The following is a 20,991-nucleotide window of genomic DNA, read 5'->3' on the forward strand; positions in this document are numbered from 1 at the left end:
AATGCATCAAGAAATATTAGCATTAGCATTAGCATTGAGCAATTCGCACAAATTCGTAGGTGGTACAAGCCTGGACTATTGTATGAGAGTAGCATCACTTTCATCCGTTACCACAGATATTGATTTGGGACTAATCACTATCTCTTAGATGGAAGCAATGCACTCTCCAATAGTCCAGATCTGTCCTGGCCACGTCCTTGCGAATGCTGGGGAAGGGGAAGGATGGTTAGTCGGACACCTACTTAAGAAAGATGCAGAGAACTCTACGACCTCTCATAGGTACCACGGGAGGTTTTGGGATTGTTAGTGTGGAAGGTTATAACAGTAGGAATCGTGTTGGTAGAACGTGAAGTACAGAAAGAACTATGATAGAATTACAAAGTAAGAAAGGGACGAGCCTGGAATTGAACCCACGACCTCCTGCTTATAAGGCAGAAGCGGTAGCTACTAGACCACCGAGCTCGTCTGCGAATGCATCAAGAAATATGTCTACAAAAAAATTGTAATTTTAATGCTGATTCATTGACAGCTACATCAAACAACTGAAAACCGAAATACACCGCTCGGTGCACAGGTTGAAGACGCGACGCCTCTGCTTGCAACTATAGGAACAATATCGCAACTATTGGTGTATAGACGAAAAAATGTTAAGGTATTTTGATGATATTTACCAGTTTAGAAGGGCTACCAAAGATATTGTGGCTTGGTTCGGAAACTGACAGATAAACTAACTGTTTGACATTGTGGGTTTACTTGTCATAAGACGAGTTTGTACAATCCCATTGAATTCCACCACTTAAATTGTATCTTGACAGATACGTATTTCGACCTCAACAGTAAGGCCGTCTTCAGTGTCTCGTACTTGACTCGACTTGAGTCAAGTACGAGACACTGAAGACGGCCTTACTGTTGAGGTCGAAATACGTATCTGTCAAGATACAATTTAAGTGGTGGAATTCAATGGGATTGTACAAACTCGTCTTATGACAAGTGAAGACATTCCACTAAAAAGCTCAAAATAATTGTCTTAACATTGTGGGTTGCTGCGATTGATTTGTAAGTTTTGAGTATACCATAATACCGCAACTATACACGGTTAGAAAAAAGTACTTAATATTAGGTACTTTTCACTCAAATCGGGGGTTCAGTGTGGGAACCCAAAATTAAGTGATTTTTTCTTGATATTAAGTAAAAATTACTAAATATTAAATAAAATATACTTAATTTTAAAAGAAACTAACCAAAAGTTAGATAAATTTCACCCAACTTTTGTAAACATGAGATTACTTAACGTTGGGTTCCAACACTTTACTGTCATTGTTGAGTGGTTTTGCTCTTCATTTTATGACAACAAAAGGAAGAGGGAGGGAGATGCAAGAGAAAAAAAGTACCTAAAATTAGGTACTTTTTTCTAACCGTGTAGGAATACCCACGACTATGGGAACTTTTACCCTACTGTGATTAGTCCTTCAAACATTACGCAACATTTCGATTGCTTTACAGATTTTTTTGGTTCTTCCTGGAACTCAGAACATTTGATCTACCCATTCAACCAAGTTTTGAATTATGTATCCCATCATCGCCAAATATCCCAGTAGATGCTTTAAATTGACATAATTCCTTGCATAATTTCACTACATATTACATGCACAAGCTACTTCAGATTTTTTCGGTTCTCCAAAACGTCCTGGAATTTGTAATATTTGATCTACCCTATCATCCAAGTCCCGCATGATGTATTCGAATAAGCATAGCCAAAAGCAATAAAAAAATCAATCAAAGGTAACTACGTCCTTCGTACTTCTTAAAAAAGGCATTGAAAAGAGCAAAATCACATCACAGGCATAAGCCCATCTCTAGCCTTATACAGAGCATACGTGTCCTTCTAACGAAGGTATTATCTTCTTACTTCGTCTTGTACTGGGCAGACGCGTTCAAATGTTAACGTGTAGATGCGTTCATACAAAGAAAGCATGCTCTTACCATACAAAAAGCATTATCATTATCAGCCGCATCTACATCCACTCAATCTTCAGTTAGTGGAACGAGTATATTATTTACCACATAACCCATAAGAGTAAACGCTATCTTCAAGAACATTATGAAACCATAATTGTTACTTGTGATTGAGAGGTGTGCCGAAAAGGCAAGCGGTATAGGGAGCTTAAGCTTCAACTTCTACTACTGATAAGAAGTCTTTAAACAGCGACTACAAATTGATCGTTATCTTTAATAGTAAGTGCTGTTGATTACATCGGTACTATAACTACACTACCTAGAAATATAAATGGCCAGAATCTACAAAGGTTTATCTCTAGTTATATAATATAACTTATTGAATGAACAAACATTTTAGTTCAAACATAGCCACGGTGTCTCAATTCGCACTTGTCCAGTTTCAAAGGTGATGGTCTAACGTAAGTTATACGTGTGAATAGGGCCGGTAACTGATTAGCAGTGAGTGATTCCGGTTTGATTCATATTTCTAACGAATACTCAGAATATTTGTCGAATATTTGTCTGAAAAACAGCAAAGCGCTGATTAACAATAAACTGATTTTTTCAATACGTCTCAAATTTGAAGTCACACCTTCGAATTTGCATCAACTGCACTGCGTATTCGACATTTGGCTGTGTAAATGAAATAAGGTTTCTACGCTTATCCATAGAAGCACGATTGTTGTGCTCTAAAGTCCTTCAAAACCATAAACGCAAGTAGGTAAATCTATGAGTACGAGGAATATTGCTCAATTAACGGTACAGCGCTAGCCAACTGTTCTCTGTTTACTCGTCATCTGCTAATTTGTACTGGTGAGTCAAGGGATGTCTCGGCTGAATCGAACAATCACCCGGATTTTACGTCCATGATTGCAATGTGTCACCCGACCTTGACGCAACAAGTGCTAAATTTCGTGCTTGACATCGCTTGATGATATCTTTATCTTAACGTTATCGGTTAGAATATGAAGACTTATGGTACTCGGTATATGTATACGGCTGAGAGTGACTACCTTTGCCAAATTTAAGTTGTTAGCAAGTCAAACCGCATTCTGGCAACTAACAAATAAAAGGCTTATAATTTATTTGATTATCAGGTTCCTATCTGAACTTCAGTTGTGTTTGCTTACACAACTATTATGCACCATACTTATCATTTTCATTATTGTTCCTATCAATTCACGCTTGTCGCTGTGAATGTTTGGGTTGGGTGGTTTGGGTTCCTTAGTCGATTTCATTTTCGTTTCTCTGACCATGACTTTGTGTATACAGTAGCAGTCGCTGGCTGAGCAAAGCAACGCTGATTTCATTTGTAACGCCATTATACCGACTGAGAGTCATAACACTGGACATCATCACCAACTATACTGACATGCCATCGTTGGTTGACGGCGATGTCGATTCTAACTATTTCGCCCTTGTCGAATCGAAGATTGAAGCAAATTGAGCTAACCATGTAAAGCTACCGACGGAAGAATCGCACGTTTTTGTGGTCACGCGATTTCCAAACGATCTACGGATGAGTTAACATTGATACTTTAGGGGCCTTTCACAAATTACGTAACCTGCAGGGGGAGGGAAGGCATCTGGCCAAGCGTTACAATGAAAAAAAAAATGGCTTGGCAAATGGATTGTGAGTGATTCGAATATGCGTCCATTTTGGGAATTTCGAGCTCATTCAGTAGCCGCTAGATTGCGAAGGCCGACGGAGGTCCTTCGTACCTTAGTTGGTTAAAGCACCAGTCTAGCGTACTGAGGGTCGTGGATTCGAGTCCCATCGAAGGGAAAGTGGTCACCTCCAATACATTTTTCAAATCAATATCTTCCACATAATGTACATATTCACATATGAGTTTTCAGATCATACAATTATGTTTTCCTTTCCTTTACTACATCATGGTAAGGGTTCTTTCTAAAATTACGTAACACTAAATTTGGTGATTTTGGACCCCTACCCTCCCCTTCGTAACACTTTTTGTATGAAACCGTCTAAGACGAATTAAGTACTGTCCATTTAATTCCACCAGTTAATTAATAACTGGTGGAATTAAATGGACAGTACTTAATTCGTCTTAGACGGTTTAATACATTCCACTAAACGAGCTTAATATATTTTTCTGACTTTTTGTATGGTTTAATATTTTGTATGAATCGTAACGCTAGGCTTGACCCCCTCCATCCCCCTTCGGCGTTACATAATTTGTGAAAGGCCTCTAATAAGTCGTGCATAAAATATGTCACGCCTACTGGATTTAGGATTAAAAGGCTTTCGAGAATCATGATGACTAATGAAAAAATATTAGGAACAAAAACTGTAACAAGAGAGTTGCTTTCTTATGACATTCCACTAAAAGCTCAAAATAGTTTTCTTATCAATATTAACCTTCCTACACACCTTCATTCTGTAATCAACAATGAATGGATCGACAGCTAGCTACTTTTATATGGACGAAAATTGCACAATAACATCGCGCATCAACAATTAAATATATTACTGTTTTTTTTTTTCTCGAAAAAGTAATAAAACTATTTCATATATGATGAAAAACGAAATGCAGTCCATATCTCTGCAGCTGTTCTAGATTTTCCAAATTATTTTGGAATTCAAATTCTTTGTCTACCAGTTCAATTACGCTTGGTACAAAATTGATAGTAACTCATCATATCCAAACAGGCCCCTAGAGGCCATGCGTATGATTTACAATTCAGTTATGTTCAAACCGGATGTTCTAAGTCCTTCAAATCATTCTGTAGTTCAGCCCAATTGGTCTACCACCCGAGCAGCAGGCAAATCTGGTTGCAGCAACTTAATTGCGACTAAATCTGGTCACATATGAGTTGCAGTAACCTATGTGGAATATGTGTGCTACTAGGGCAGGTCAACTGTGTCCGGAATAAAATCAATAGTAAGTCATTATGTCCATACAAACTTTCAAAGGCTACGCGTATGAGTTTTGTTTCAAAATTAACCAAATACCTTCAAATAATTATGAAGTTCTAACCAATTGTTCCACTAGGTCAACTAGGTTCAGCTGGAAATTTACTAAACTCCTGTATCGAAATTAATTTATTGGCTTTTTTCGGTGATAATTATACTACTCAAAGCGAAAGGGAGTAGATGAAAGTAATGAAGATACAGATTCGATTGTTTTCCGCAAGCAGACAGCAAATTAATGAAATGAATAGAAACTGAAGATTAGCAGAGGGCCATATGAGAGAACAAGCATTGTTGAAATCGCTTTGTTATTCTGCCTGACGTCCACCCAGGAACGGCTTGGATAGTGACGTGGTGATCACTGTACCAAGACAGGCAAAATAACAGCGATTTCAACTCTCTTCTAAAAATGCTGTTCGGCAAGCGTAAACAGTTCTATTGATTCGTGGCATATTTTCCGAGATTCATACAAGAGCGCGCTAAATCTCTTCACGCATAACTCTCGCAAGCTCATGCTTCGCCCAAATTGAATCTTATTCGAACTGTATTTCATCAATTTTTCGCCAATTGGATTCTATAATTAGGAAAGCTTTTGATCGATAAAGTCACGCGGTGATCAAAAGCTTTCCTGATATAGAATCAATTAACAAATAGATGAATTCGAATAGATACGACGAGCAGTAACTGCAGATCCTGAATAGAACAATTAATTGTTGCCAGTACTCGTAAAGAAATTATTTCGATAAAATATGATCAAAAGCTTTCCTAATTAAACTTCTGTATGAAGGGTCAAAATTGGTGGAGTGGGTCGTACACTTATTACGTAAGCAATTTTTCTGGGTTTTTTCCCCATGTAAGATTTTTCTCATACAAATGATTTTTTATTTATATGGCGCGTAAAAAAACCGGACCTCCCCTGCCCCCAAAAGTGCTTACGTAATAAATATTACTAGACTGGCCCAGGATAGGAAAAGTTGTCGAATTCTACGGGGTTGTGCCTTTGGGTGAGAAAATCAATCTTTGAAAATTTCAGCTCAATCGCTTGTTGCTTAAGCTATCGCATTTGATTTGAAGTTTGCACGGGGGTTTCAGCTCTAATATATAGGAAAATACGCCTCCGACACTCTTTCGTTCCAAAAATTGGTTAACTATGTCCGATTGAGCTCAGAATTGCAGCAAAGGTAGTTGATATGTTAAAGATCGATTCCACAGAACATTACACGATGATTAAACGAACTTTCATATAGTTTTGAGTTGATTTATTGGAAGTTGGGTTGTGTACTTCGAGATTCATTGATTGCCATGAAAAACGTGCGCATTTTATCAAAGGCGGCTGATATATGTGTTTTGGTGCAAGTGCATTTACATATGTTTGTGCGCGCGCCAAACCACACATCACAGCGTTCTTTTTATTTTTGTATTTACTGTGTTTTTGTATTCCGCAAGCAACAATGATTTTCATACACGTGAATTTTTGATGCGATTTTTTAAATTATTATGTGACCATCGATTCCATATTATAATAAATAAGTCGCATTTGTATTTCATACCAATTTTATTTACGCTTTTCTTCTCTTTTATTTTTCTTTCAGATGGCGTGGCAGTATTTACAAACTGGTTTGGCTGGACCTCTCCTGTTTTTTACTGTTGTATTATATTCTCAACATTGTTTATCGATTTGCATTAGACGAGTATCAGAAACAGTAAGTATAAACTTTTGAATATTGTAACAGGAGCATTATGCTCAGTACAACGTTTTGCCTTTCTCGTACACCATGGTGCGACGAAAAGGCTATATATTCACTTCCAAGATGATTTTGTGATAGAAGGCCCGGAGATCCATAGTGTTATATATCAATCGACTCAGCTCGACGAATTGAGATGATGTCTGTCTGCATGTGTAAGTGTGTGTATGTATGTGCGCAAAATAAAACTCACTCATCTTTTAAACACATTAAACAGCATTCGACGGGGAATTCGGTCCCATTGTTTCCTATTGAAAATTGGCCAGATCGGACTATGGGACATTTGGGACAAGATTCTTGTTTGAATTTTTCATTGGCTTTTATCGTTGAATACAAAAGCTCAAAGTAGAAGAAAGAAATCGAGAGCAATGAAGAATAGAACTGAAAGATATCGCAAACGAGCCACAAGTATGACATTTTTACTCTAAAAAATTATGTTTTGGCCATAGCTTGGGGATTGGGAAAAAGTTTGATGACATGAAACTCGCTAAGATGAAAGCCGAGGAATCCTCTGCACTTTCACGAGTATTCATTGGGACTTTTGCAAGAATGTTATCGATCATTTAGTAATCTGCCTTTGATCATTTAGTAGTTTTTCAATAACTCATTCCAGAGGCTAAATTTCAAAATGTGTTGTATGGTGGACTTCTAGTGCAAAGGTTTATCTACAACTCTGCCTAACAATTCGTTGTTTGAATTTCACTAATAACGGAGCTATAGCGCTAGTAGCAGTAACTTGGACTAACTGATTGCATTTTTTTATCATTTAGTATAAGTATAGCAACTAGCACCGTAACTCATTTGGAATTCGAAACATCGTGGAATTCGAACATCGCCCTGTTAAGGAGAGTTGTAGAAAAACCTTCGCACTAAAAGTCCACCATACAACAAATTTTGAAATTTAGCCTCTGGAATGAGTTATTGACAAACTACTAAATGATCGAACGCAGATTACTGAACGATCGATAACATCCTTGCTTTTGATTGGGGCAGGATTGTCCTAGTGAACGATTTACAAAACTACATGTACACAATTAAATTATTTTGCCGACCTCAGCAAAATTTTCGCCGAGATTCCAACAGCCGAAATCTTGGTAATTTTTTTTTACCGAAATTTAGTCATAATTTTACCGAAATTCGGTAAAGTAGAACATTTTACCGAGATTCGTCGGAATTATTACCGAGATCCCGGCTGTTGATCTCGGCAATCGTAAAATTCCGAATTTTAAGTGTGTAGATTGAATTAAACGTATTATTATTCAGAAATCCAACAAAATGCAATGGTTTATGTAGTTGTACACTACAAACATTCACATTCAGACTGCAGAAAAAAAAAAGCTCCAAAGTTGCTTTCACACTCAACATCTATTTCAAAGTATATTTTGACTCCAGCATTTTGGGTTTTAGATTTCAAATGAATAAATCATTATTTTATTATCTTTATTTATCATCAGACTAAGGCCGGAGTGGCCTGTGCTGCACATAAAAGACTTCTCCATTCAGCTCGGTTCATGGCTGCACTTCGCCAACCACGCAGTCTGCGGAGGGTCCGCAAGTCGTCCTCCACCTGATCGATCCACCTTGCCCGCTGTGCACCTCGCCTTCTTGTTCCCGTCGGATCGTTGTCGAGAACCATTTTCACCGGATTACTGTCCGACATTCTGGCTACGTGCCCGGCCCACCGCAGTCTTCCGATTTTCGCGGTGTGAACGATGGATGGTTCTCCCAACAGCTGATGCAACTCGTGGTTCATTCGCCTCCTCCACGTACCATCCGCCATCTGCAACCCACCATAGATGGTACGCAACACTTTCCTTTCGAAAACTCCCAGTGCGCGTTGGTCCTCCACGAGCATCGTCCAGGTCTCGTGTCCGTAGAGAACTACCGGTCTTATAAGCGTTTTGTAGATAGTCAGTTTGGTACGGCGGCGAACTCTATTCGATCGAAGCGTCTTGCAGAGTCAAAGTACGTACGATTTCCAGCCACTATGCGTCTCCGAATTTCTCTGCTGGTATCGTTATCGGCGGTCACCAGTGAGCCCAAGTACACGAATTCTTCAACCACCTCGATTTCGTCACCACCGATAGAAACTCGTGGTGGGTGGCTCATTGACCTCTCTTGAGCCTCTTCCTATCATGTACTTCGTCTTCGACGTGTTGATGACTAGTCCAATCCGTTTAGCTTCGCTTTTCAGTCTGATGTAGGCTTCCTCCATCCTCTCAAAGTTACGTGCCATGATATCAATGTCGTCGGCGAAACCAAATAACTGGACGGACTTCGTGAAAATCGTACCACTCGTGTCAATCCCTGCCCTTCGTATTACTCCCTCCAAAGCGATGTTGAATAGCAGACACGAAAGACCATCACCTTGCCGTAACCCTCTACGGGTTTCGAAGGGACTCGAGAATGCCCCTGAAACTCGAACTACGCACATCACCCGATCCATCGTCGCCTTGATCAACCGTATCAGTTTATCCGGAAATCCGTTTTCGTGCATTAGCTGCCATAGCTGGTCCCGATCGATTGTATCATATGCGGCTTTGAAGTCGATAAATAGATGATGTGTGGGCACGTTGTATTCGCGGCATTTCTGCAATACCTGACGTATGGCGAACACCTGGTCTGTAGTAGAGCGTTCACCCATAAATCCTGCCTGTTACTGCCCACGAACTCTCTTGCAATTGGTGTTAGTCGACGGCATAAAATTTGGGAGAGTACCTTGTAGGCGGCGTTCAGCAATGTGATTGCGCGGTAGTTGCTACAATCCAGCTTATCGCCCTTTTGTAGATGGGACACACGACACCTTCCATCCACTCCTGCGGCAGAACCTCATCCTCCCAAACCTTGGTAATCACCCAATGCAGCGCTCTAGCCAGTGCTTCACCACCGTGTTTAAACAGCTCTCCTGGTAGTTGGTCAACTCCAGGGGCTTTGTTGTTTTTCAGCCGGCCGATCTCCTCCTGGATTTCCTGGAGATTCGGAGCCGGAAGTCGCATGTCCTGCGCGCGTGCTCCTAGGTTCATTACCATACCGCCACCGTTGTCTGCCATATCGCCATTGAGGTGCTCTTCGTAGTGCTGCCGCCACCTTTAGATCACCTCACGCTCGTTCGTAAGAAGGTTCCCGTTTATGTCCTTACACATATCGGGCTGTGGCACGTGGCCCTTACGTGAACGGTTCAACTTCTCATAGAACTTTCGTGCGTTATTAGCGCGGTACAGTTCCTCCGTCTCTTCACAGTCTCGATCTTCCTGCTGACGCTTTTTCCTCCGAAAAATCGAGTTTTGTCTGTTCCGCACCCGTTTGTATCGTGCCTCGTTTGCCCTCGTGCGGTGTTGCAGCAATCTCTCCCATGCTGCATTCTTCTCCTCAACTAATTGCTCACATTCGCCGTCATACCAGTCGTTTATCTGATCCGGGGGTATCGTGCCTAGTGCAGCGGTTACGGTGCTTCCAATAGCGGATTGAATATCTCTCCAGCCATCTTCAAGAGATGCTGCGCCTAGCTGATCTTCCGTTGGGAGTGCCACTTCCAGATGCTGCGCGTAGTCTTGGGCTAGTCTACCGTCTTGTAGCCGCCCAATGTTAAGCCGCGGCGGACGACTCCGACTCGTGTTGATCACCGTCGAGAGTTTTGAGCGCAGACATACTGCGACGAGGTAGTGGTCGGATTCAATATTCGCACTGCGGTAAGTGCGTACGTTCGTGATGTCGGAGAAGAATTTACCGTCGATTAGAACGTGGTCGATTTGGTTTTCCGTTACTTGATTAGGTGATTTCCATGTGGCCTTGTGGATATTCTTACGGGGGAAGAAAGTGCTTCGGACTACCATTCCGCGGGAGGCTGCAAAGTTAATGCATCGTTGGCCGTTGTCGTTCGATACGGTATGCAGACTATCCGGTCCGATGACCGGTCTATACATTTCCTCCCTTCCTACCTGAGCGTTCATGTCACCGATGACGATTTTGACGTCCCGCAGTGGGCATCCATCGTATGTCTGCTCCAGCTGCGCATAGAACGCTTCTTTCTCGTCGTCGGATCTCCCTTCGTGTGGGCAGTGCACGTTGATGATGCTATAGTTGAAGAAACGGCCTTTTATCCTCAGCTTGCACATCCTTGCGTTGATTGGCTGCCACCCAATCACGCGTTGGCGCATCTTTCCCAGCACTATGAAGCCGGTTCCCAGCTCGTTGGTGGTGCCACAGCTTTGGTAGAAGGTAGCCGCTCGATGCCCGCTTTTCCACACTTTCTGTCCTGTCCAGCAGATTTCCTGCAGCGCTACGACATCGAAGTTGCGGGGATTGATTGATTGATGCCCTGGTACTCTGGGCAAAATTTCAGCCAAATCGGTCAACGTTTGGGCGGTGCTAAACTTGTTGGATGTTTATATAGAAAAATGTATGCAGAAACATCCAAAAACAGTGATTTGCAGTTGGACGGTACAATTTACGATCAAGAACCATGATACTCATTCAGTTCTTGTAGAATTAAATTCAGAATGTTATGCTGAAAACCGCGAGAAGATTAGAGTTTATTAGGCAAAGATATTAGCATTCAACTGGAATGTTGTAAGGGTGAATTTATTTCTTTTCAAAGGTAAAAGAATCGAAATTTGCTCAAACCCCCTTCATAGAAATGCTAATAACTTCGCCGGGCTAACTTTAATCTTCTCGCGGTTTTCTGCATTACATTCTGTACTAAATTCTTCAAGATCTGAATGAGTATCACCATTCTTCATCATAAGTTGTGCCGTCCAACTGTAATTCATTGTTTTTTTGATGTTTCTGCATACATTTTTGCATATAAACTTCCAACAAGTTTAGCACCCCCCAAACGTTGACCGATTTGGCTGAAATTTTGCCCAGAGCATCAGGGCATCAAATAGAACCGAATAAGATGGCGGCCCATCAGAAAAATTGAAAGAAAATTCCCATACTAATTTGAACGACCCTAATGAATTCACCCCTTAAGGTCTGAGGGAAGGGTTTTCCGTTAAAAAAGCACGTGGCAGCACTCTCTGAGAGAGAAAATTGTCCAATTCAGCCCGTCAGAATGACGCTGTCAGTGTCGCCAAAATGATTTCATCATTATGCAATTTACAATTGCTTGAGAATTTGCCGTAAACGGAGAACAAAAGGAATTGGCAATAATGCGGAAGAAATGTATCACTCATGCAGTTGTTCGGCGAGAGAACAGCAGCAGCGCCGACCAATCACGCAATGAGGAAATCAAAATAAACAAACTCCAGCTGGTTTTGGAAAATGAAAACTTGAGCCGTTTCTAGAACAAAATTAGAAAATATCGTGAGAGGACTTCTGTACAAGGTTTCCACAAAGGCTTTGAAAAGAATTTGGATGATAACAGTGATGCTGGTGTAAGTAAGATAAATAAGACAAATAAGACAAATGATACAAATAAGATAGATAAGGCTAAGAAGAAGAATAAAGTAAGTTCCTAAAGGAATTCCTTCGGAAGTTCATCCAGGAATTCGGAAGTTCCTCCAGCAAATCCCTCGGAAGTTCCTCCAGGAATTCCTTCAGAAGTTCCTCCAGGAATTCCTTCAGAAGTTCCTCCAGGAATTACTTCGAAAGTTCCTCCAGGAATTCCTTCAGAAGTTCCTCAAAGAATTCCTTCAGAAGTTCCTCCAGGAATTCCTTCGAAAGTTCCTCCAGGAATTCCTTCGGAAGTTCCTCCAGGAGTTCCTTCGGAAGTTTTTCCAGGAATTCCTTCGGAAGTTCCTCCAGGAATTCTTTCGGAAGTTTCTCCAGGAATTACTTCGAAAGTTTCTCCAGGAACTCCTTCAGAATTTCTCGTTCACCCATAAATCCCGCGTTCACCCATAAATCCCGCCTGGTACTGCCCCACGAACTCTCTTGCAATTGGTGTTAGTCGACGGCGTAAAATTTGGGAGAGTACCTTGTAGGCGGCGTTCAGCAATGTGATTGCGCGGTAGTTGCTACAATCCAGCTTATCGCCCTTTTTGTAGATGGGACACACGACACCTTCCATCCACTCCTGCGGCAGAACCTCATCCTCCCAAACCTTGGTAATCACCCAATGCAGCGCTCTAGCCAGTGCTTCACCACCGTGTTTAAACAGCTCTCCTGGTAGTTGGTCAACTCCAGGGGCTTTGTTGTTTTTCAGCCGGCCGATCTCCTCCTGGATTTCCTGGAGATTCGGAGCCGGAAGTCGCATGTCCTGCGCGCGTGCTCCTAGGTTCATTACCATACCGCCACCGTTGTCTGCCATATCGCCATTGAGGTGCTCTTCGTAGTGCTGCCGCCACCTTTGGATCACCTCACGCTCGTTCGTAAGAAGGTTCCCGTTTATGTCCTTACACATATCGGGCTGTGGCACGTGGCCCTTACGTGAACGGTTCAACTTCTCATAGAACTTTCGTGCGTTATTAGCGCGGTACAGTTCCTCCGTCTCTTCACAGTGTCGTTCTTCCTGATGGCGCTTTTTCCTCCGGAAAATCGAGTTTTGTCTGTTCCGCGCCCGTTTGTATCGTGCCTCGTTCGCCCTCGTGCGGTGTTGCAGCAATCTCGCCCATGCTGCATTCTTCTCCTCAACTAACTGCTCACATTCGCCGTCATACCAGTCGTTTCTCTGATCCGGAGCCACCGTGCCTAGTGCAGCGGTTGCGGTGCTTCCAATGGCGGATCGAATATCTCTCCAGCCATCTTCAAGAGATGCTGCGCCTAGCTGCTCTTCCGTTGGGAGTGCCACTTCCAGCTGCTGCGCGTAGTCTTGGGCTAGTCTACCGTCTTGTAGCCGCCCAATGTTAAGCCGCGGCGGACGACTCCGACTCGTGTTGATCACCGTCGAGAGTTTTGAGCGCAGACATACTGCGACGAGGTAGTGGTCGGATTCAATATTCGCACTGCGGTAAGTGCGTACGTTCGTGATGTCGGAGAAGAATTTACCGTCGATTAGAACGTGGTCGATTTGGTTTTCCGTTACTTGATTAGGTGATTTCCATGTGGCCTTGTGGATATTCTTACGGGGGAAGAAAGTGCTTCGGACTACCATTCCGCGGGAGGCTGCAAAGTTAATGCATCGTTGGCCGTTGTCGTTCGATACGGTATGCAGACTATCCGGTCCGATGACCGGTCTATACATTTCCTCCCTTCCTACCTGAGCGTTCATGTCACCGATGACGATTTTGACGTCCCGCAGTGGGCATCCATCGTATGTCTGCTCCAGCTGCGCATAGAACGCTTCTTTCTCGTCGTCGGATCTCCCTTCGTGTGGGCAGTGCACGTTGATGATGCTATAGTTGAAGAAACGGCCTTTTATCCTCAGCTTGCACATCCTTGCGTTGATTGGCTGCCACCCAATCACGCGTTGGCGCATCTTTCCCAGCACTATGAAGCCGGTTCCCAGCTCGTTGGTGGTGCCACAGCTTTGGTAGAAGGTAGCCGCTCGATGCTCGCTTTTCCACACTTTCTGTCCTGTCCAGCAGATTTCCTGCAGCGCTACGACATCGAAGTTGCGGGGATTGATTGATTGATGCCCTGATACTCTGGGCAAAATTTCAGCCAAATCGGTCAACGTTTGGGCGGTGCTAAACTTGTTGGATGTTTATATAGAAAAATGTATGCAGAAACATCCAAAAACAGTGATTTGCAGTTGGACGGTACAATTTACGATCAAGAACCATGATACTCATTCAGTTCTTGTAGAATTAAATACAGAATGTTATGCTGAAAACCGCGAGAAGATTAGAGTTTATTAGGCAAAGATATTAGCATTTAACTGGAGTGTTGTAAGGGTGAATTTATTTCTTTTCAAAGGTAAAAGAATCGAAATTTGCTCAAACCCCCTTCATAGAAATGCTAATAACTTCGCCGGACTAACTCTAATCTTCTCGCGGTTCTCTGCATAGCATTCTGTATTAAATTCTTCAAGATCTGAATGAGTATCATCATTCTTCATCATAAGTTGTGCCGTCCAACTGTAATTCATTGTTTTTTGATGTTTCTGCATACATTTTTGCATATAAACTTCCAACAAGTTTAGCACCACCCAAACGTTGACCGATTTGGCTGAAATTATGCCCAGAGCATCAGGGCATCAAATAGAACCGAATAAGATGGCGGGCCATCAAAAAAAAATGAAAAAAAATTCCCATACTAATTTGAACCACCCTAATGAATTCACCCCTTAAGGTCTGAGGGAAGGGTTTTCCGTTAAAAAAGCACGTGGCAGCACTCTCTGAGAGAGAAAATTGTCCAATTCAGCCCGTCAGAATGACGCTGTCAGTGTCGCCAAAATGATTTCATCATTATGCAATTTACAATTGCTTGAGAATTTGCCGTAAACGGAGAACAAAAGGAATTGGCAATAATGCGGAAGAAATGTATCACTCATGCAGTTGTTCGGCGAGAGAACAGCAGCAGCGCCGACCAATCACGCAATGAGGAAATCAAAATAAACAAACTCCAGCTGGTTTTGGAAAATGAAAACATGAGCCGTTTCTAGAACAACATTAGAAAATATCGTGAGAGGATTTCTGTACAAGGTTTCCACAAAGGCTTTGAAAAGAATTTGGATGATAACAGTGATGCTGGTGTAAGTAAGATAAATAAGACAAATAAGACAAATAATACAAATAAGATAGATAAGGCTAAGAAGAAGAATAAAGTAAGTTCCTAAAGGAATTCCTTCGGAAGTTCCTCCAGGAATTCGTTCGGAAGTTCCTCCAGCAAATCCCTCGGAAGTTCCTCCAGCAAATCCCTCCGAAGTTCCTCCAGGAATTCCTTCAGAAGTTCCTCCAGGAATTCCTTCAGAAGTTCCTCCAGGAATTACTTCGAAAGTTCCTCCAGGAAATCCTTCAGAAGTTCCTCCAGGAATTCCTTCGGAAGCTCCTCCAAGAATTCCTTCAGAAGTTCCTCCAGGAATTCCTTCGAAAGTTCCTCCAGGAATTCCTTCGGAAGTTCCTCCAGGAGTTCCTTCGGAAGTTTTTCCAGGAATTCCTTCGGAAGTTCCTCCAGGAATTCTTTCGGAAGTTTCTCCAGGAATTACTTCGAAAGTTTCTCCAGGAACTCCTTCAGAATTTCTCCAGGAATTCCTTTGAAAGTTCCTCCAGGAATTCCTCCGGAAGTTCTTCCAGGAGTTCCTTTGAAATTTCCTCCAGGAATTCCTTCGGATGTTCCTCCAGGAACTCCTTTAGAAGTTCCTCCAGGAATTCCTTCGGAAGTTCTTTCGGAAATTCCTCCAGGAATTCCTTCGGAAGTTCTTCCAGGAATTCCTTCGGAAGTTCTTCCAGGAATTCCTTCGGAAGTTCCTCCAGGAATTCCTTAGGAAAATCTCCCAGGAATTCCTTCGGAAGTTCCTCCGGGAATTCCTTCGGAAGTTCTTCCGGGAATTCCTTCGGAAGTTCCTCCAGGAATTCCTTCGGAAGTTCCTCCAGGAATTCCTTCGGAAGTTCCTCCAGGAATTCCTTCGGAAGTTTCTTCAGAAATTCATTCGGAAGGAAGGAAGGAATTCCCGGAGGAACTTCCGTAGGAATGCCCTGAGGAACTTTCGGAAGAACTCCCGGAGAAACTTCTGTAGAAATTCCCCGAGAAACTTCCGTAGGAATTCCCGGATGAACTTCCGTAGGAATTCCCGGAGGAACTTCCGTAGGAATTCCCGGAGGAACTTCCGTAGGAACTTCCGAAGGAATTCCCGGAGGAACTTCCGAAGGAATCCCTGGAGCAACTTCCGAAGGAATTACTGGAGGAACTTCCGAAGGAATTTCTGGAAGAATTTCCGAAGTAATTTCTGGAAGAACTTCCGAATGAATTCCTGGAGGAACTTCGTTAGGAATTCCTGTAGGAGCTTCCTTAGGAATTCCAGGAGAAACTTCCGAAGGAATCCCTGGAGCAACTTCCGAAGGAATTACTGGAGGAACTTCCGAAGGAATTTCTGGAAGAATTTCCGAAGTAATTTCTGGAAGAACTTCCGAATGAATTCCTGGAGGAACTTCGTTAGGAATTCCTGTAGGAGCTTCCTTAGGAATTCCAGGAGAAACTTTCGAAGGAATTCCTGGAGGAACTTCCGATGGAATTTATCTTATTTGTCTTATTTGTCCTATTTGTCTTATTTGTCTTATTTGCTTTATTTGTCTTATTTGTCTTATTTGTTTAATTTGACTTATTTGTTTGATTTGTCTTATTTGTCTTATTTATTTTCAATTGTTTATCTCATCTCATTCCTATATTTGATTTCAATTTATATATTTGGTATCCTCGTGGTCACAAATAGGAATAAGCTTTTTTCTTGACGGACTTTCTTTCGCTCTCATCGCTCCTTTCCTGCCGTGCGCCACAAGAAAATATGTTGTTGGCTGCTCTCCCGAAATGGTAACTTTTGTATGGAATTTAAAAAACTTGGTTGAAGTAAAAAGAGCTTCCTCCAAAATTTATTGCGGTGACATATACTTTTTATTACATCAAAATGATCGTTGGAAAAATTCAAAACTTTTGTCAGTTGGGTTTTGCGAAATTCAATTTCTTTGTGCCTCAAATCATCGGAGAGGTACTGAGAAGCGAAAATTTTAGTTCTACAATAGTTCAGTATTTAGAGCTTAATTCAAATTTGGGAAATAGTAGGTCCATGAAATTTTGTAGGAACATTCCTAGATAAATTTCAAAGAGATTGTCAGTTGGAATAAGCGAAATTCGTTCCCAATTCCGAGTTATAGACATTTTGGTACAAAAATAGCGCTCTACCGCGAGAGAGCTTCCCTCAGACCTTAAGGGGTTAAGCGCTCCGTCAAAACAAAATTGATTTCGAAAATTCTTTAAAAATTAATTAATTTAAAATTAATTTAATTTTTTACATTGCAGTTGTCGCATAGGATGCCCGTTCCGATAGGATGCTCTAGTTCCGTAAATATGTTGCTTTGCTTTTATCACATTAAAAACAAACTACCGCTATAATAGGACGCAGTTGCCTATTGTTGCGCTATTTTTTGAAGATCAGTCCTATTGTTGCGGTATTGCAATAGGACCTTAGCACTACCGCAATAATAGGCTCAAAGGACGCATTTTTTAACGAAAAATGTTGATTTTCCATCTTTTTGAACGGAATTTCGTCAAACAAAAGGTGTTCTAGCGGTTGATTTAAAGAGTTTCAACGGATCCACAATTGTTTATCCAGGATATACTATTTAAACATTACCGCAACATTAGGACATACCCCCTAATTTGTCAGTCTTGACGATTTTCATGATGTGTACTCCTGATGAATGATGCACATAGATATTGCGTTTCCGCCTTGTTCTTGCTACAGCCTATCACCTATTCGATCTCGAGCAAGCAGTTTTGCTTCAAGTTGGCTTGATTCATGTAACAATATCGTGGTACATTCATTCATTCATTTATTTAGTGTACATCTAAACAGATAACACTGAATCAACAATTTGACGCCACAATACACGGATCGAGGCCGCATCTCTCCATCATCGAATGCTCCCCACGCTCGCCAAGTCGTTTTGCACCTGGTCTGCCCATCTCGCTCGCTGCGCTCCACGCCGCCTCGTACCTGCCGGATCGGAAGCGAACACCATCTTTGCAGGGTTGCTGTTCGGCATTCTTGCAACATGTCCTGCCAATCGTACCCTTCCGGCTTTAGCTACCTTCTGAATACTGGGTTCGCCGTAGAGCTGGGCGAGCTCGTGGTTCATTCTTCGCCGCCACACACCGTCTTCTTGCACACCACAAAAGATGGTCCTAAGCACCCGTCTCTCGAATACTTCGAGTGCTTGCAAGTCCTCCTCGAGCATTGTCAAAAAGAGATTCACCACCGCACCATGTCCGTAGAGGACTACCGGTCTAATCAGCGTCTTGTACATGACACATTTTTAAAAGACAGGGTCACCGTCTTCGACCAGAGGATGCATAGACTGAACACTCAACATGTAGCATGAGACAACGGACAGGACATTTACACAACACCAAGTGGACCAGTGGAGAACTTTTCGCTTTACGAAAAGTTTTCTCCTTACCGGGGCGGGAATCGAACCCACACTCCACAGCACATGCGTTTAGAAGATTGACGTCGCTAACCGCACGGCCTCGAAGCCCACAAAACATTTGGTACGGTGGTGAATTTTTTTGACCGCAGTTTCTTCTAGAACCCGTAGTAGGCCCGACTTCCACAGATGATGCGCCTTCGTATTTCACGACTAACATCCAAGGTAGACGAATTCCTCGACCACCTCGAAGGTATCCCCGTCTGTCGTAACACTGCTTCCCAGGCGGGCCCTATTGCGCTCAGTTCCGCCCACAAGCATGTACTTTGTCTTTGATGCATTCACCACCAGTCCAACTTTTGTTGATTTGCGTTTCTGGCGTTTCTGTCTGCAGTGGTGATTTCCAATAGTCGGTGAACTTTCCAATAGTCGGTCTAAACTCCTCCTCTTGGCCAACTTGAGTGTTCAAATCTCCTATGATGATTTTGACGTCGTGGCTTGGGCAGCTGTCGTACTCACGTTCCAGCTGCGCGTAGAATGCGTCCTTATCATCATCAGTGCTTCCGGAGTGTGGGCTATGGACGTTGATTGTGCTGAAGTTGAAGAACCGGCCTTCCATCCTCAAACCTGCATATTCTCTTATGGGGCCCTCCTTAGCCGTGCGGTAAGACGCGCGGCTACAAAGCAAGACCATGCTGAGGGTGGCTGGGTTCGATTCCCGGTGCCGGTCTAGGCAATTTTCGGATTGGAAATTGTCTCGACTTCCCTGGGCATAAAAGTATCATCGTGTCAGCCTCATGATATACGAATGCAAAAATGGTAACCTGGCTTAGAAACCTCGCAGTTAATAACTGTGGAAGTGCTTAATGAACACTAAGCTGCGAGGCGGCTCTGTCCAAGTGTGGGGATGTAATGCCAATAAGAAGAAGAAGAAGGATATCCTCTCGTTCATCGGCCACCACCCGATCACGCGCCTTTGCATTTTGCCCATTATTATGAAAGCTGTTCCCAGTTCGTGTTTGTTGCCGCAGCTCTGGTAGATGGTATGATTACCTCTAAACGTTCGCACCATTAATCCCTTCCAACAAAACCTGCTGCAGCGCTACGATGCCGAATCCACGGTCCTTAAGCACATCGGCGAGTATGCGTGTGCTCCCGATGAAGTTGAGAGATTTGCTGTTCCACGAACCGAGTTTCCAATCGCTAGTCCCTTTTCATCGCAGTGGTCTTCGCCGATGGTTCCGGTCCGTACTCTCTAGTTGATTATTCGTTGCGAAAGTTTTTTTGGCTGGCTTGCAGAGCCTGACACCAAACCCCCTAAATTTCCGGAGGATCATTCCTCTTTATTTCCGGTGGACCATGGTGCACAGTTCACTTAGAGTCCCTCGCTGGCACTCCGACGATGATAATCCGCCCCTAACATAGAGAACAGACGCTGTTGTGAGCCGTTCCTATCATGGAGTACATACACTCAGTAAGATTTGCACCTCCGGAGAGGAGCAAACACCCCCCACCCCCCCCCCCCTCTTTTCGGTCAGCATACGATCATAGTTCCCACCGGGGTTGGTTACCCGATCTTTCCTAAGGTTGCTCGTATCCCGGCCAGCACCACGAGGAGATAGGGATAGGAGTTGCTGGCTAAGAGGTTAAGGACCGCGAGATGGGGTCTATTTTATTCCTTCAGGTACGCGAAGTACCAATGGTACGCTTTACCCCTTACCCTTATTTGCCGTGCGCCAAATGAACTCACTATAAATTTGTTAGGGATGGGATTTAGTATAAAAACAAGTATAAAAACAAAAAAAAGCTCGTACCTATAGTTATGTAATGAGTAATCCTATTTTCTTGTTTGATCCATAGTTTTTGTTTCGAAATTTTTATTTTTATTGTTGAAAACCCAGATAATTCCACTAGCGGTCAGCGTAAAGCGTAAAGGATTCCGTAAGAAAATGCCTACCTTAAGGCGTTTACAGGCGCTTGCTCTATAGATAAATGATTGATCAAAGTTTGAAAAATAAAAAAAACTCGAAACAAAAAAAATATTTAAAACATGTTTAAGGTATCAAATAATCAAGAACAATAGCCTTGTATTTTCTACATGTAGCAGTACCGCCACCGGGGGTGACAATGGGTCTGGGGGGTGAGAATGGGTCACCGCTCTCACCGGGAGCCTGGAGGTCGTAGAGCAAAACCGTTCAAAAAGGTCTTTTATATTTTAGTCTTCTTGCCTTCAGATACATTCAATCCATTCTAAAGGCATTCTAGTTCTAAGTAGTTGAAACAGTGACCCATTCTCACCCCCATTTGACCCATTGTCACCCCCGACGACGGTACTCATTTTGAAAATATG

The 20,991-nt window shown here is 42.7% G+C and overlaps 1 protein-coding gene across 2 annotated transcripts in view; it reads left to right on the top strand.

Annotated features, from left to right (window-relative positions):
• Positions 1 to 20,991, top strand: part of LOC134224637 (bestrophin-4-like) — a 98,520-nt gene that overhangs the window by 55,399 nt on the left and 22,130 nt on the right. For both annotated transcript variants that reach the window (XM_062704094.1, XM_062704095.1), the window contains exon 3: positions 6,526 to 6,636. In XM_062704094.1, coding sequence (XP_062560078.1) covers positions 6,526 to 6,636 — 111 coding nt within the window. The remainder of the gene's footprint in view (positions 1 to 6,525; positions 6,637 to 20,991) is intronic.

Source organism: Armigeres subalbatus, chromosome 3 (assembly GCF_024139115.2).
Source record: "Armigeres subalbatus isolate Guangzhou_Male chromosome 3, GZ_Asu_2, whole genome shotgun sequence".
NCBI lineage: Eukaryota > Metazoa > Arthropoda > Insecta > Diptera > Culicidae > Armigeres > Armigeres subalbatus.